Here is an 18,482-nt window from a genome sequence, read left to right as displayed (position 1 = left end):
AAAATGTGTTGATACTTTGAGTAATGCTGCTCAGAGTAGTTCTCTGAACATTGTTTTCGTGTCTTGGCTAGAGACATATCTTGTGAAGAGAAATCTGAAAATACTCTTTTCGGTAACTGCAACATTTCCGGCTCTTTTTCTCTTTTGCTTCTGTAGCATTCCCTCAGTAATTAAAGCCCATGGAGCTCATCTCAAAGCTAGTGCAGCTATGGTCCGTTTAAGGCTTTATGATATATTGGCTTTATTACCTCCAAAGACATATGAAGGTACATAAATTTTTAACAATTTTCGTTAAAGTAAAGATTATACTTACTCCTTTTGATGTATTTTTGGTACTTGCCTTTGAAGCAGATATGAGATTCAAAATAGAAAACTAGGACTCTCAAAGAGTACTTGTACTATATTCCTCATTTTCTGTGTGCCATCTTGACAGTGTAACTACAGAGTATGAATATTACGAAATACTAGAGTAATGCTTAGAGGATAAAGTTACAGTCTTGTTTATAGGATTGAGAGATCATTATAGATACGGAGATCATGTTCTGAAATCCAATTTAGGTTTTTTTATGTCATTGTTACTTAAAAGATACAGAAGTTTAGTATACTCAAAGGGCAGATATGAGAATTTAGTTTTGGTTTCTGGTGATGTGTTTTTTTATTGTTTTGGGTTTTTTTTTTAACCCTGATTTGATCTATTAGACAGATTTATGCTGTTATTATTAAATTGCCAGGCACTGTCACATGATCTGACAGATTAACTTCTTGGGTTTCGTTAATTCATTACATTTATGTGATCATGTAGATGAGCAAATTTTTGCAAAATGTGGCTTGTCATCCTGGAATGGATTGCCCGATCTGTTGTTCAGGACATTGATTTGGGAATTGTGCGCACAGGGTTCTGTTTGAAGCCTTGCTCTCAACTCTAGTCTTGTCAGGTTTACTTCTCTGTCTGTTTGCTACCTGTAAAATCGAGGTGATGGTACATGCTTTGATTTGTAGTGTCTGATCTCTAGCTGAAATGTTTTGGATAAGAAGCAGCAATGATTCTTTTTAATGTCTGTCCTTTTAGGATCATTTAATGCACTTCTTCGAGAGTTGGTAGCAGAATTTACTTTGACAGACAACTCTGCTAATACAACCACATCACTCCTAAGGTCTCTTTGTCATTATGATGATAGTGTTCTTCTTGGCTCTTGGCTGCAGGAAACAGATCATAAGTCAATTGAAGACCAGGTAATAAAAAACCAGAAGAATAATTAACTGTCTGCACTATCTGTTTGTGTGATGTGTGTTTGTGGGAAGCCTTCTAAAACTGAAGCTTCGCACCTTGTTTTTAGTCTTATTTCAGAGGTTTGTTGGGTGTAAGTCCTTCCATCTACAGCATACTGTTTTGATTGAAAACTGCCTACAGCTGAGATAAGTAGTGTTGTGCAATTTATGATTGTGGTTAGTGAACCAATGTCTTGAAAACACACACCCTCCCCTCCAGTCTTCCTCGTCTTACCAGTTGTTCTCATACATTTTTTTAACCAGGAGAAATGTGGTTTCACTTAACATGTTTTATAATAAAACTGCTGTCAAAATATCAGTATTGCAAGTGGTGTTACAGCAAAACAAGATTTAACCGATTTTATAGGTGTAGTATGAGATCTCACATTTCATTTGGAAGTGTTGACGCAGTTTCGTTGGCTTGATAAGGAATTTGCTGCACGTTGAAACATAGGAATTAAAAATTTAAGAAAAGTAAGCAAGTGTTGCGATGAGGTCTCTCAGTAAAATTTTTCAGATCAACTAGTTATATTGATCCAATTATTTTTCATATGACCTTAAAGAAGGAATGTAGCATAGGGAATAATCTGTTAAATAGTTTAGGAAACTATCTGGTAATAGCCTTCTCTTTGCTTTCCTAATTTGCCATGACTAGGAAGGGGCTGGCCTCTTCTCTTTCAAGCCTTTCACCCTTACGTATTTCAGAATTTAATGACGTGGAGAAAAAAATGTTTGTCTGTCTGGGTATACCCACCAATCTGTCTCTGTCTTCATAATTCAGCTCAGATTTTTGATTTCTCAGTGAACTGTGTTCCTTAGACAAGTAACTGTTCTGAGCATTTGCTGAACTGCACCATCGTAAGCTTTGCAACTCAGCTTTTCACAAATTTCTTGGTGCAAGGAGAAGGGGGGAGTTGAAAAAGCCTTTTCTGCCACAGCCTATCTAAATGGCAAGGTTTCTCAGCGACCAACTGTCTTGATTCTGTGAATCCAAAAGCTGAGACTGATACCAAGTGTGAGAAACCAAGGGGGAACTGTTTCTGAGAAAAGATCAGCATGTGAAAGCAAAAAAAGGGTTTGATAAAACTTCCCTTGTTCGTTGTGGTGGACATAGTAGACTTCCAGTGCAGTCTTCAATCCACAGAGCTTTTTGGGTTGCTCTTCCCCCTACCTGCCCCCCTCCTCCCCCCCCTTTTTTTTTTTTTAATGTCTAACCTGTGAAACAGTGTCACTGTTGGTAACTGAAGCCCTGTAGTGCATCACAGGATTCTTTTGTGCTTGGTCACGTTTTATTTTTTACTGATATGGGGATCTCAACAAATGCTTGCTGTTTTCTGACCTTTTAAGAAGACTAGAGAGCTACTAGATTCTAATTTTCCTTCATGATCAAATAATTAACAAGTTATGAAAATAAGCTTTTCTTCAGAGAAAACAGATGATTGTTTAATTGTGTTCCTGGAAAGAATGGTGGTTAGGAAGTATTTTCATGATGATAGGAATGTTAGTAGTTTTAGTAGTGTTTCTAAATGTTTCTGTGTAGGGAATCATTACAGCCAAAATTGATCACTTAATAAACTGTATTGTAACTTAGTGCTTAAACAGAGGGTGAATGAATAACTTTTTTTTTCTGAAATTTCACTTTGTAGTCAGTGATTCAGAAGCTACTATTTGTACCAGAATTAATCTGCTTTTCTATAATTTTCCTCTCTTACTACCAGGAGTGATGTCTGTGTTTGTGTATTTATCCAGCTGTTAACAGTTTTGACCCCCCAGGATTTAGCTGGCCCTGTAAATGCTAGAGTGCATATGCAGGGAGACACTGCAGTTGCATTTGGGTGCTTGTAAGCTACTTTGTTGTTCTAAGCTACTGCATGCTTGTTTTCGTTATCTCTAGTTCCAGGTTTTATATGTGAAGGTATATTCAGAGGTATTCATGTTATGTGGCCTTTTGCAGCTTCAGCCAAACAGTGCGTCTGGAAGTGGTGCTTTGGAACATGATCCATCTTCTATTTATTTGCGCATCCCTGCCGGTGAAGCTGTACCCGGTCCCCTTCCTTTAGGAGTATCTGTCATCGATGCATCTGTGGCTCTCTTCGGTGTGGTTTTTCCTCATGTCTCTTACAAACATAGGTTGGTTTACATCAGTGTTCAATTTCAGAATCTAATGCCTTGTTCTCTGGATAGCATTATGTTTTATTTGTTTTTTTTTTTTTTTTTAAATAAGAATCTACTTTGATATCAACTGTTTTTGAATTCAGAGTTCAGTATTTGGTGTTCGTTGTGTCTCAGGATTCCAGAATATGCGTACTCAATTTAGAAATAAGGTGATTTCCTCAAGTTTATCAGTTTTGAAGATAAGAGTTCAGAGGTGGAAGCTAGGTTCTTCTCTCCTCTTACTGCATTTAACAGTAGTAGTATCTCTGCAACCAAAATTTCCTGCAAAAATATCCATTGCAACAAATCAGCCTTGAAAACATAGCAGTGGTATCCATTGAATTTCATTTGGCTTCCACGAGTAAGGCCACTTCATTTATACTCAGCAAATGATTTTCTGCATGATGAAAAAGAGGGAATGGAATTCAGCTTATTTTCCTTTGTGTGCCACGTTACCTTTGCATAGTTAGGAGTTGTCAGGACTACTTTTGTCATTCAGTTTAGCTAATTCACCACTGAGCACAGAGTGAAAGCAGCTCTAATATGCATTTCAAAGTAAAATTATCTTTCAGAGCAGTCCTGATGGGAACAGGTTTTTTTCCTAGCAGTCAATTTTGTTTTGCACTAAGAGCAGGATAGACTTGAGGCCAGCTTGCAGTAATGCAGCTTGAGCTATGTCCATTGTAAGTTATGGAAAGATTTGACTGGGGACCTGCAGGTTATGAACTCCTGTTCTTGGTATCTTCTAGGGAGTACTCCCCTTCTCAGTAACGCTTTTTGGTATGGATGAATGAGGGGAAAAGGGAGGTTAAATGGAGAAAACAATAGGAATAATAATAGGGAAGTGGAGAGTAACACTATTTTGAATGGTAGTGGAGAGACAGCATTTTTCTGCTCTTGTCCTCATAGCTTTCTAGTTGGCTATATAGCCAAACATATCTGAAGACTCACTGCCTCTTGGTGTTTTCTTCAAAAGGAATAATAAACATTTGTGGATGAAACAGCAAAGTGACATTCAGAATAACTTTACCCTTTCTGTGTGAAGTGAAAGTCCCTGGAGCATAAATTCTGTGACTGAACTTAAAAGGCCCTTTTGTTGTGGTGCCATTTTTTACCAGCTCTGTTTTAGTTGGTATTTTGAGAGAATATCACTTAAATTATGTTCTTTCCTTTGTTTTAGATTACAGATGTTGGATCACTTTGCTGAATGTGTCAAGCAGGCTAAAGGTGTTCGCCAGCAAGCTGTGCAGCTTAATATCTTTACTGCTGTTCTTAGTGCCTTGAAGGTAAAACTTGTAATGGGTGCTGAAGTTCAGCAGTTTGATTCATCAATTTGTATTCAATATAAGAGACTGTTAGAGGAATGTTACTACAGTTACCACTTAAACATTCAAAAGTTTGAAAATACCAAAATTGAAGTTTTTTTCAGATGTTCTTAGCGTGAGCTCTTGTCTGCACGTATCAGTACAGAGAATAGATGAAGCTCATGTAGTCAGCACTCTATATTCTTCAGACTTGTGGATTTTTTTCCTTTTCGGTCCTGTAGTTTTCTTTGCACTCTACTCATGAATTTAAGTACTTTGTCATATATACTCAAAACCCCCTCATGTCATAGAATATTGTGCACATGAGACTCATGGAAATTAGAACAAAAATAGATTTGGGGTTCCATTTGGGATGTCTTGATTTTTTTCTTCTTAATACTCCCTAATATTGCATAGAATTCTGGAAGCTTATGTCCAGTCCCACCGACTTCAGTTACAACTCTGTGTTCTCTATCTACACTTGGAAATCCAACCTCATGCTATCAAGTCAGGAAGCTAGACAGCAAGTCACAAATAATATTCCTCAGAAATGCTTGGTTTCAGTGACTTGCATTGCCTCAAGGCTTTGTGGAACAGTGTCTTAGAGTGTAGGATTTTCTTCCTACTAGTCTGATTTCTCAAGGCATTTCTAGTTTTTCCCCGATGCTGTTTTATGTAGCTTCAAATTAATGGGTCTGTTGGACATAATCTTTCATAGTTGCTCTGAAGATGAACAAGGATGACAAAGTTCTGTGTACTGAGGAAGCTACTCTCATAGAATTGCCGGCCTGTAATTAAAGATTGGATGAGTTTCTTCTTGTCTGACTTCTTGCCATACAAAAAATGGCTGCCTAGTTTAAGCTAATTGTTACTGGGACTCTGTGCCCTTGGTTATTGGGCAAAATATATTGGCAAAACAGCACCACTCTTGCTTGTTCTGTTCTTAGAAATGTGAACCATGCTGCTACAAGTTGAACAGTAGATTCTGAGACAGATGCCTGGAATTACCTATGCCAGGCCAGATAGTCAAAGAATTGTCAAAATTGTAAGGGCTGAAATTAGGATTTCAGAACAGAAAATGAGAGTCTGTGGTAGAGCCATCAGCTTCATTTATAATACATGCAGTGTTTGTACTTCGCATTTTTACCAAAGTAAAAGTCTTCTTGAAAGTTGTAGTGAAAGGTGATGTGCTATTAATGAAATGTGGGAACCAAAGAAGTTGCAGAAGCAGTGTTCAGTGTCATTGTTCTGTACAATGTTCAGGTAACAGGCTGTATAAATGTTTGCAAAGATGAGATTATTAAGAAAAAAAAATATTTTTGTACCTAAAGTGTCTTCGGTTTAATGATTCTTGCAGAAACATAACTGAGCTGTGGTTTTCCTGTCTGACAAAAAGAGATGTTGCAGTTAGATTTTAAAGCTTCTCTTTTTTTCTGGGGTATCCTGTGTAAAGCTAGCTCAGTTTCAGCAGCAGTAGGGTGCGTGTAGCGCTGTAATGCGTTTGATAAAAAAACACTGGTGCAAGAGATCTTCCTGTATGTAAAATGGGTAGAGAATTGGCAAACATAAGACTATGTTGTTGAATTTGACTTTTATATGTTTTCAACCAGTATATTTTTAGGATAAATGACCACCAATTTACACAAAAATAAAAGCGCATAATTTTAATTTATGATCTTGAATACAGTAAAATTGCTCTTATGTCTCCCCTTTCTTCCCTGCTTTGGAATATTTTTTTCATGTAGGGTTTAGCTGAGAATAAAAGCACGTTAGGACCAGAAGAAGTCCGCAAATCTGCTCTGACGCTGGTAATGGGTGCCCTTGATAATCCCAACCCTATTTTGAGATGCGCAGCAGGCGAAGCTCTTGGCAGAATGGCTCAAGTGGTTGGAGAAGCCTCTTTCATTGCTAGAATGGCTCAATACAGTTTTGATAAGTAAGTCGGTTTTGATTCAGAAAAGGAAATAAAAATATAATTTAACGTAGTTTGGAAGATTCCTCTACTAAGTACCATATTGATTATTTTCTTCTCTTCATGCTTGATTGCTATGATTATGTAGATTTAACAAACCTTCAAACCGAGTCTTCTCGTTTTGATTTATTTCATATGATTCTTCCAGGAATAAAAGTTGAGTTGTTAAACTACTTGGAATGTGAAATGATACCAATGAATAGTTTTTGATGAGTTACTTAAGGTGGCTAAACTGCTTCAGATAGATAAATGCAGCTTACACTAAGTGTGTCTGTAATATGAACTGTGTAATAGTGGTTCTGTTTCATCAAAACATCCTTTCTACATGTTTATTTAACTTACCTACTTGCCCATATTTTTTTTGATATTCTTTTGTTAATCTTGGGTCTTTAGAAAGATGTCTGATAGGTATAAGAAGACAACATGTTTCCCAATTTTCAGCTTAAATTTAAGACATCAGCCTATCTGTGAATCAGAGTACACCTTCCTCAGGGCTGCAGCTCTTTTTTTGCCTGACCAGGCTGCATGCATATAGCCTCAGTCCAGCTCTCCTATCTCTGGGTAATTTAATTTTTCCCATCACTTAATCTTGTGATAAAGTACATCAACTTTACTGTCTTTCCTTGAATTTCTGTTACTGGGGCTATTTCCTTGGTTTCTTATCTAGGATTCAAGTTGTTAGTGGTTGCCAGTCTGTTGACACTGTCAAGTAATTTTTTTGTATTTGAGATTTTCATGTACTGCGTTGTTCACTGATGGCTAAGAGCGTGCTTGCCTCTCATATACAAACAACCAGGAAAAAATGAACAATTCTTTGTTCTAATTAGGATATCCTTTTATTTCTCTTCTACACCCCCTAAAAGGTTTTAATTAGAGAGTTATGTATGTGACGTGCATTCAGAAGCAGAAGTATTGTGGAAAACACTCAACAAGTCACTGCTTCATACAACGAGGTCATTCAGAATGATATTCTTTCTGGTTTAGTTTCATGAATAAAACATCATTTAAAAAAAAAAGCTTTATTATAAAAGTCACAGAACTCGGCTGTAGAAAAAAAAACAGCTGTATTAAAAAGTTATTCAGTTGACTTTGCAGTGGAGGACATAGCTGTGGATTTCTTTGTCGTTTCTCAATATGTGGTGTTGTTTTTCCATTCTTGATTCTTTTTTACTGCAGTAATCTGGCAATGACATTTCTGATTATTAAATTAGTCTGCTGTGGAACACTGGTAAACACTAGATGCTTTTCCTATATTTTTCACTTCCAAAACTCTTTGTCATGTAAAATGTGAAGTTCTGACCAGGAAGAAAGAAAATAACTATTAAGATATCTTTTTTTTTTTTTTCACTCGCCTTGTGTATAATCCAGTTTAATAGCAATATAGATTAAGTGTGTTGGTTTTGCTTCTCAAGATCTTGTCAGTTGGCCTGCAAAGTTCTGTTAGTCATTTGCACTGTTGAGGTACACGTTCTTTGTAACAAACTTAGTGAATTACATGATTTCCTTTTATTTAAATTGATAGGTTAAAATCTGCTCGAGATGTTGTATCGAGAACAGGTCATTCTTTGGCTCTGGGCTGTCTCCATCGGTATGTTGGTGGAATAGGTTCTGGACAGCATCTGAAAACTAGTGTCAGTATTCTCTTGGCTTTGGCACAAGATGGAACCTCTCCTGAAGTCCAGGTAAAAACCACAATCACTGCTCAACTACTTTTCAGGATTAAAATTAAAAATTAAATTACCTGTTCAGATATTCTTTAATAGACATTGTCACATGTAAGCCAAACCATATGGATGTAACATGCGCCAGGGAGCATAAAGGAAGTGGAACTTTCCTTATAAACTCCTACAGCACAGAATCCCAAGTACATACTGCAGTTAAAATGTAATGCTGCTAGGGAGGCAGTTGCAGGTGGTTGCATGAATTTGGACTGACAAGTGTCTGCTTGTTAGCTGAGCCAGGGTAATTCACTGTGGGCATATTCCTGACTGACTGTAATTGTAAAGCAAAATGTGTTAGTTGTACCTTAGTGACCTAAAGTTTTTAATAACTGGTTAGTGGTTAACATGAGTTTAGTTATTGGAGTCTCAGGTGATGAGCAGTAGTTTTCTTTGCTGAGTAATTTCTGTATATATGATACTGTGAACACAGTATAGCAGTACATCATTTTTGAGGGGTTATATTATGACGACAAAAAATCTGTTGCAAGCTACACTGCACTTAGGGGACAGAAGGGAAACTAGTGGGAGCTAGGTTGTTGTGGGTTAGGCTGCTCCAGCAACCAAACCGCCCCCCTACAGTCGTTGACTCACCCTCCCCCAGCCCCAGGGATGAGGGAGAGAATTAAAGGATAAATGGGATACCCGTGAGTTGAGATAAGAGCAATTTAATACAGATGATTTAATACAGTGTAGGTGCTCACCACCCCCTCGTATGCGAAGGCCATCTCATCCCGAAGCTGCAATCCCGGATGAACGCGAAGCCCCAAAATAGAGAGGGGCAGAGAGAGAGAGAGAGAGAGTACTCTGAGAGTGGGAGTACTGGAAGAGAAAGAAAAAAAAAAAGGCAATAGAGCAAAAGCGCAGCAAGCACAAAAGAGCAAAAGCGGCGAAAGAGCAAAAGTGGCGAAAGAGCCAAAGTGCAAAAGCCCTTCTTTCCGGCTGACCCTCACTTTTATACTGGGCATAATGCTGCACGATATGGAATACTAATTGGCCAGTTTGGCCCTCAGTCTTAAGTTCCACCACAAATCACAAGGGGAATCGTGTCCCCCTTGTCCCGGCTGTGCTCCCCCCTTATCCCGCTGTGTTTCTGCACTCTGGCACACTGAAAAGTCCTTGGAGTCTCATGTCCAACCACAAACATCAGCTTGCTATCAACGTTCTTCTCAGAGTGAGCCTCTGAGTAAAACCAAAACATGGAGCTCTTCTAGCTGCTAAAAAGAAGAGCTAACTCTGCCCCAGCTAAAACCAGGACATAGGTCCATGACAAGGCAAAGGTGGGAAAGGGTTTCTGTCCACTGTGGACTATAGACATGTAGAAAGTATCACAAGCGGACAAGTTGTCTGCTGCAAGTTGCTAGTAGAGTAAAAAGGGGACTAGACACGCTGCTGAAAGAGCAATGCCTTTGATGTTGCTGAATATGTATTAACACTGTGCAGTTCCGAAAGTTTCCTAAGTTGAAAATACTTGAAAACTGGGAGAATACACTGTCTTTACTCTTCCAGGAGAAATTCGAGGGGTCAGTATCTTGGTCTATCTTTATACTCCCTTAACCATCTGTTTGTGGCTTCTGTTGTAAAAAGAAGAGAGGGCTAATTGGAGCTGTACATCTGTCTTTACGTTAAGAGGTTAAATATTAGAGGAAAAAGTGCCAAATTCTTTTTTTTTTCTCCAGTGATGAAATCTATCAAAGCACTAGAATAAAAAAATTACTTCAGAAGGAAAACCAGCTTGGATAACAAAGGAGATTTGGGAACATCTCAAAAGAAAAAGGGATGTCTACAAGTCTTGGAAGAATGGGCAGGCATCCAGGAATCAATACAGGGAGGAAGTTAGGGCATGTAGGGAGATAATCAGGGAGGCAAAAGCCCAATTGGAACTTAGACTAGCCAGCTCCGTAAGGGACAACAAAAAGTCTTTCTATAAATATATTAATAACAAAAGGAGGGCTAAAGATCACCTCCAGCCCCTACTGGACTCAGGGGGTACGTTAGTCACTAGGGATGAAGACAAGGCTGAGGTCCTTAATGCCTTCTTTGCCTCAGTCTTTAATAATAAGGTCAGCAGTTCCCAGGTGAGCTGGCCTTCGGTGTCTGAGTGCAGGGAGGGAGAGCAGATCGAAGCTCCTGTGATCCAAGAGGAACGGGTCAAGGATCTGCTCCTTCGGCTGGATGCCCACAAGTCTATGGGGCCTGATGGTATCCACCCGAGAGTCCTGAGAGAGCTGGCGGATGTCATTGCCAAACCCCTGTCCATTATCTTTGGGCAGTCTTGGCTCACTGGGGAAGTTCCGCTGGACTGGAGGCTGGCGGATGTTACCCCCATTTACAAAAAAGGGCGGAAGGAGGATCCGGGGAACTACAGGCCTGTCAGTCTGACCTCGGTGACAGGCAAAGTCATGGAACAGGTTATCTTGAGTGCTATTAATGAGCACATACAGGTTAACCGGGTGATCAGGCCCAGTCAACATGGGTTTATGAAAGGCAGGTCTTGCCAATCAAACCTGATCACCTTCTATGACAGGGTGACCCGCCTGGTTGACGAGGGAAGGGCTGTGGATGTAGTTTTCCTGGACCTCAGTAAAGCCTTTGATACAGTTTCTCATAGTGTTCTGGTGGAGAAACTGGTAACTGCTGGCCTGGATAGTCACACCCTCCTTTGGGTTAAAAACTGGCTGGATGGCCGGGCCCAAAGAGTGGTGGTAAATGGGGCTAAATCCGGCTGGAGGCCGGTCACCAGTGGGGTTCCCCAGGGCTCAGTGCTGGGTCCAGTTCTGTTTAACATCTTTATCAATGACCTGGATGAGGGGATTGAATGTACCCTCAGTAATTTCGCGGACGACACCAAGCTGGGAGGCTGTGTCGATCTGCTCGAGGGTAGGGAGGCCCTTCAGAGGGATTTGAACAGACTGGACTGTTGGGCTGAGGCCAATGGCATGAGCTTTAATAAGGCCAAGTGCAGAGTCCTTCACTTGGGGTATAAAAACCCCAAGCATCGCTATAGGCTTGGGGAGGAGTGGCTGGAGAGCTGCCTGGCGGAGAAGGACCTGGGGGTGTTGGTTGACTACCAGCTTGATATGAGCCAGCAGTGTGCCCAGGTGGCCAAAAAGGCCAATGGGATACTGGCGTGTATCAAGAATAGTGTGACCAGCAGGAGCAGGGAAGTGATCCTGCCCCTGTACTCGGCACTGGTGAGGCCGCACCTGGAATATTGTGTCCAGTTTTGGGCCCCTCGCTTTAAGAGAGATATTGAGCTCCTGGAGCGAGTCCAAAGAAGGGCGACCAAACTGGTCAAGGGGCTGGAAAATAAAACTTATGAGGAGCGGCTGAGGGAGTTGGGGCTGTTTAGCCTGGAGAAGAGGAGACTGAGGGGAGACCTGATTACGGCCTATAAATACTTGAGAAAAGATGGTGGGGAGGTAGGGGAAGGGCTCTTTACATTAGTGATGGGTGATAGAACAAGAGGAAATGGACATAAGCTTAGTCAGGGGAGATTCAGGTTGGATGTTAGGAAGTATTTCTTCTCTGAAAGGGTCGTCAGCCACTGGAATAAGCTGCCCAGGGAGGTGGTTGAGTCCCCATCCCTGGATGTGTTTAAGAATAGGGTGGATGAGCTACTTGAGGATATGGTTTAATGGGGATTAGGGATGGTTGGACTCGATGATCTCTAAGGTCTTTTCCAACCTAGAAATCTATGAATCTATGAATTCTTCAAAGATTATGGTGTAATTGCATGATATAACAGGTAATTTTTTGTCAGTCTTTTCACAAGCTACTGCAAGGAAATGATTATCTGGAATAGTGACTATTATAATTTAACAGCAGGAGTCTGCATGCCACCCATTAGTAGGGACACTTTATACTCACAGATTGAGAAGCTGAAGCCCCAGTAACTATACAGAATCATACTTCCACCTTGGTTTAAATTATTGACTTGATAGACCATGTAATAGTGTACCTTCTTGTTTCTTTTCCTTAGGGCAATAAAAAAAATAATCAAAATAATCAAGCTTGTCACTTGGGAAAACAAGCCTAGTTTTGTTTAGAGATAATGTTTACAAACTAATAAACTATAACTACAATATAAAGTATCTTTTAAATTTCCTTAGTTTACTTAAGGTAAGGCAAAGTTCAGTTTGCACGTATACACGTAACTTACTTCATGTGTAAGTAAGTAATTTTGAGGCATGTAATTGTGTACCATTCATTTAAAAACCAAAATGGAAAGGGTTATTGCTTTACGAAAAAAATGTGGAAGTATAAAGGGGAAGCCCAGGTAGAACTTGCATACCTACCTTATTTTCTGTTGAGAGTACAATACCAGCCCACTGTGAAAAGCTAAGCTTTTAGACCTCGTTCCTTGCTAGATCAGTATGGATACACAGAAACTGTATGGGAGCATGAGTAATGGAAATTTGTAGAAAGGAGAGGATAAGCTGTAATGTGCTACCATGTGGTTAGGACTGTAAAATTAGTTATGGGATTGCTAGTGCTAATGGTTTTTGGGTTGCATCCGAGAGGATTAAAAAGAAGCAATTTTAAAGACGGGTTTTCCAGCTCACTGGTTAAGAGTCTAGCTTTGTAATCCTAATAGTCTTTTAACTTAGTCTTTTCAGCACGATTGCATCACATATTTAATGGAAGAAAATTCTGAAATAAGATTATTTAGTAGGGTATTATGGAGAGATATCTAATGCTTTCAGGTCTGTCAGGGGAATTTATTTCCTATGAAACATCAGTGACCAAAAAGACTGTCCTCTTGTCCACTTCTTGCTTTGACAATTACAGTAAATTTTTTTTTTCTCTTTTGTTATTTACTTCTCTGGCAACTGAAATCAGTTCCTACTGGAATGTCAAAGGCACTCCCCACTAAGGACTTTGTCAGCTGTCCATTTCAGACTCTACATCCAGTTTTACAGCAGAATGATTCTGTTTCTCCTGTCTTGAGTCACTTTTCTTTTTTCACTTTTTAAGTAAGCGTGTTTATGTTTGTATTTTTATTCCTCAAAGTGCTTAACCATTTTTTTTCTCAAATTCTTTGTCATATTCACCTCTATTATCCCCAAAACTACTGATATCCAAAGAGTGTGCTAGAGATACATAAACTCCTAGGTGATTGCTTGAGATTCTGATACTTTTGGGACACTCCTGGAGTCAGAGTAGGTAACTAGACATGTTAAAGCAAGCTAGGCTCAGTCTGCATACAAAATTGTTTAAATTTCTTAAATATATTACTGAAAAATCTCTTTGTTTTTTTGGTAGACCTGGTCTCTCCATTCACTTGCCTTGATAGTAGATTCTAGTGGACCAATGTATCGTGGATATGTGGAGCCAACGCTTTCTCTAGTTCTTACTCTGCTCTTAACTGTTCCACCGTCGCATACGGAAGTACATCAATGCTTAGGCCGATGTCTTGGAGCTATAATAACTACTGTTGGGCCTGAGCTGCAAGGTTAGTGGTAATTCAAAGAAAACTCAAAAAATCTAACTTGTATAAAGATAATATATCATGATCTTAAATGGAAGAAATAAATTTTTGTTTGTTGGAGTTGCAGTCAAGGGGGTGGTGACAAATTCAATTACAATCCTGCAAGCAACCGCACTTCCAATTGTGCTTATGACTGCTTGGGGCTTTTTTGAGTGCTGTTTGGGATTTGTACGAAGAAGTTGCCATGATATATGGTTTTCTGGCTAATGGCAAATTTGTGTGGTAGATAAAAGATGAAAAACACCTGTGCTGCATATTTTGCCACATATATTTTTGTGTATAGGTGGAGCAAGAGGCAAGATTTTTTTCCTCCACTTCTTCAGCACGTGTTGATTTTATTTTTGGCTGACTACAGGAGCTTAAGTTTGACATCATTGATAATGGTGTGAACAATAACTCATTTCCACTCATTCTTGATGTTCTTAGATCACTGAACCTTACTGTAGAGAATAAGATCTTGTCATGCCTAACACTATGTGAAATTCTGTGTCTCAGATGGCAAAAATATGGATTTGTAATTTTGTCTAACTGGGATTTTTAGTAATATTTGTAGGATGGTCTTTGATGTAGTGCTAGAGCGCCAGCCACTAGGGAAATTTTAACTCTAGATAACTGGACTTAAATTTCTAGTTACGAAAAACTTCTAGATGGTTTAATTGAACTTATGTATGTACTTGCTGTGTGTTAACCTTTTGATTTGGAGTGTCATTAACGCTTTAACAACTTCCATAGAATGTCTTCTGCAGGCTACATTTTTCTGTAATTCAAGATTTTTTTATAGACCTGATGCAGGTTATTCTTAAAATACAGAATGTGATGATTTCTCAGATTAAATACTTTTCTTTTGAATGCTTGTCCTATTAGAGTAGTGCAACTCATCTAATGAAGCTAACTAAAATCACCTGTGTACGTGTATGCTAACTTAAGTGTTATCTGATATTTTAGGATATGGTTCAGTGCATGAAGTGTTGCCCATATGTATAGAATGAGAGACTTGCAAAATTGAAATTCAGATAATTTTACTGGTCTCATGTTTGGGGATGATATTCTGGAAATATTTCTAATGGAAGATCGTTGATCCAGCATTTCATTTGGACAGGATGTTGTTTAACTGAGCTAAAAAAGAGATATTGAAACACTCTGAAGTGTTTCTTTGAAGTTGTGTAGATACTCATTTGCGGTAGGAGTTCAGAAAAGTTGCATGTTAATCTGTGAACTTTGAAGCATTAAAAATTCTTGTTTTTCCAAGGTTTAAATTCTACAGTTGTCATACAAAAATTTTGCTGTTTTAAGAATGTCATATTAAATCATTAGGTAATGGAGCTACCATTTCAACAATCCGTTCTTCCTGTTTGGTGGGATGTGCAATCACACAAGACCATTCAGACTCACTTGTTCAGGCAGCTGCCATATCCTGCCTTCAGCAGCTTCATATGTTTGCACCACGGCATGTCAACCTGTCCAGTCTGGTTCCTAGTCTTTGTGTGAGTACAAAATGCATCTCTTTTGTTCCTTCAAGTTTTATGTGTGTGCTTAGCGGAGGACAGAAGTGCTTAGCCAAGATGTCAGGGATACCCACATGTAGTAAGCAAGCCACATCTGCAAAAACACTGGAGTGCAATAAAAGGATGTCTGTCCTTGAGCCATTTCAGATCTTTTCAGAATGCTACCCAAATTGAAGTCATAGAGTCTGATTCTCTTTCACCCTAGATAACACAAGATAACAAATGTTTGCATAGAACATGACTGAGTAAAAAGATGCTGAAATGCTCTTTCCTCCAACTGATTGCATGAACAGAGGGAAGTGAGTGAGTTAGGGAAATGTAGGAGATTTTGGATTTATTTTCCCACTGTCAGCGTAGTAGGTGCTGACATTCAAATTCTTGCGCTGCTGTTGTTAGCATTGCTTTCACCCTCCGCTAGTGTTCTGTCAGCAAATCCTGGCTGAAAGCGAGGCAGAGGCTGGAACCCAAAACATACCAAATATGACTGTAAGAGGAAAGGTGGTGTGTGTGGGTGTGCGTTTTGGTGTGTTAGGTTTTGTTATTACTATTCTTAAAATAATTCTCAGAGGGTTCGGCAGTCCAATTGAGAAATTTGAAAAGCTTCACCCTAATGTTTGTTGGATGTTTTGCAAAGTTCTTTGTGTCATTCTTTGTGGAACTGGTGGTTCTGTGTTACCTGAAGGAGCGCAATCCTACTTAGTCAATACTGGAACGTTTTTGTAGCCTGCAATCCAGACCTTCTGTAGGGTATCCTCTCATTACATGCTTCCTCCTCCACCCTCACCCTTGCATCCCTCCTATACTCTGGAGCACTCTTGGAAGTGCTGCGTGTTCCCAGAATGTCACTTGTCCTGCCTCAAAATTTTGCATGAAATAGGTGCCAAGTACCCAAAAGTAGGTAGCCTCTCTTGTATGAATACAATATACGACATGACAAACAATCCCTACAGGCATTTAATCTGTAAGTACCAGTGGGTAATATTACAGACAATGAAGTTCATACAGCAATGACTAGTGCTGTTTTGAAAACTTTTCCCGGGGTTTTCTACTGTCTCTTTCCTTTTCCTTTATGGTTCTCTTCTAAACGAAAGCTATTTTCTTTCTCTTTTCTCATATTCCTCACTTCGAGGTCATACTTAAGTTTCATAAGTTTTCCTCTGAATTGTCTTTTGCATTTCTTTATACTCCATAATACACTGCATAGCAAGGTAGGCAAGGTCTGCCTTACCTGCCCTGTTAACAAACTTCATTGCTTTCTAACTCACTTTTTAATGGAATTAATGCCAGGTATCAAAATGAAACCACACAATTCCATAATCTAGTTTAAATTCTTCTTCCTGCGTTGGCTTCGTAACCACTAGTTGTTTGTTTTGTAACTTAAAACAGGGAATACTCTTTCCATTAATTAAATCCCTCAAACGTTCTGTGTTTTAGTTCCATTAAAACAACCTCAGTGTGATATCTAGAGGTTCTTTAAAGTCTGCTTGTTTTTTCAGGACTAAAATCTTGTATATTCATATGTGGAATAAAGATCTACTGTTAAAATGCTTTATACAACCCTTTCATTTAGGAAAGCAATTTCTGTCCACATAATAACCTAATACTGAGAAAGCAAATGTGTATTCGGTTTATTAAAAACAAATTCCCCAGGGTAAATAAAGAATCAGAGTTCCTTAAAGAGCACTCTTCATCTCTTCCACTGTGGAAAAACATTAAGTTCTCTGTGCAGCTACTTCCTCTCAGAAAAATAGGGACCATGCAAAATTCTTCTTTAAGAAAAATGTTTGGTTGTACTTGAGGTTATTCAAAAGGAATTAGAAGCCAGTGTTGGTCAGCGAAGAAATCTGAAGTTGTCTTATTGAGAGGGACTTACAAAAACTTGTGCTATAAATTCTAGTACAAATTTGAAATTAAAGTTTTTATGATAGCTGTCGTGTGGTGCACCTGATGATGGCTTTTTCATTAAAAGAATGTGATTTACAGCTATAGCAGAACATGAAGTTGAGTAGTGCTGATTAGTCCAAAGGACACTGGCAGAGTAGCGCCAATATTTAAGCTCTTATCTCTTTAACCAAGTAACAACTTTATTTTCATATTTGTACATTATAAAAAGTGCTTTTTTCTGAACTTTCAAGATCTTGTAAAGAGCTTGGTACCCAGCATCTCACACATGGGCATAGGACTGAAAAACAGAATGCTGTTAGTCCCTAGCAGCACTGATTAATGATACAGGTATGCAGCAGTTTACTCTTTCCTGTAATGGTTCTGATTTTTAGGTTCATTTGTGCAGCTCTCACTTGCTGCTTCGTCGGGCTGCAGTTGCATGTTTACGACAGCTTGCTCAGAGGGAAGCAGCAGAAGTATGTGAATATGCCATGAGCTTAGCAAAAAATGCTGGAGACAAAGAAAACAGTGGCATCAGTAAGTATTTCTTTCATGTGGCCTTTTTGTAATAGTTGCATGTGCGTATGGGTGGCTTGCCTTCAGAGAAGGGGTAAAAACCCCCAACAAAACAAAAAACTCAAACTGTCCCTTCCAGCTCCAGTAACTTCTGGCCACACCCCTGCTTACCTCTTGAATTTCACTTATAATTTAACTTTTTGTAAAGTTCAGACTTCTCTGCCCCATTAAGACTGGCAATCAAATAGGGAATGCAGTGTATGTACAGTGGAAACATTTTACGTTTTTTCTCATGTTTTAGGTCTTGCTCTTTTGAAAATTAACTTAATTGTATGCTATTTGATTGGGATACCTGGTTGTGTTATCTTCTGTTAGCAGCAAATTCTGTAAAACATATGGACTTTGCTGGTTGGTTCAAATCTTACATGTATCGTTTTATCTTGAAAATAGGAGTCTCAGCAGTGTTGGTGAGCACAGTCTTCATACAGAACTGTGAGCTTACTCGTATTAAATCACACCAGTAAAGCCTGTCTCTGGAAAGATTCTTTAGAGTCCAGTACTAATAGGGGTTTTTAAAAATTCATGGAGTATATACCTTGAGAGAGAGATATTTTTTTGATTTTTTTTTTTTTTTGAGTGATACTAGGAGGTGTTATTTGCCTTGCAGAA

The 18,482-nt window shown here is 39.0% G+C and overlaps 1 protein-coding gene across 1 annotated transcript in view; it reads left to right on the top strand.

Moving 5' to 3' along the window:
- The window catches only part of HEATR5B (HEAT repeat containing 5B), a 64,064-nt gene that overhangs the window by 18,425 nt on the left and 27,157 nt on the right, over positions 1-18,482 (top strand). Inside the window, 9 exon segments of the mRNA XM_086631624.1 lie at positions 157-266; positions 1,070-1,233; positions 3,224-3,399; positions 4,604-4,709; positions 6,473-6,663; positions 8,222-8,381; positions 13,683-13,872; positions 15,223-15,392; positions 17,690-17,834. Coding sequence (XP_086487750.1) covers positions 157-266; positions 1,070-1,233; positions 3,224-3,399; positions 4,604-4,709; positions 6,473-6,663; positions 8,222-8,381; positions 13,683-13,872; positions 15,223-15,392; positions 17,690-17,834 — 1,412 coding nt within the window.

The sequence above is a fragment of the Tauraco erythrolophus genome, chromosome 2 (assembly GCF_009769465.1).
Source record: "Tauraco erythrolophus isolate bTauEry1 chromosome 2, bTauEry1.pri, whole genome shotgun sequence".
In the NCBI taxonomy this organism is placed as follows: domain Eukaryota; kingdom Metazoa; phylum Chordata; class Aves; order Musophagiformes; family Musophagidae; genus Tauraco; species Tauraco erythrolophus.
This window is presented reverse-complemented; position numbering and strand designations above follow the sequence as displayed.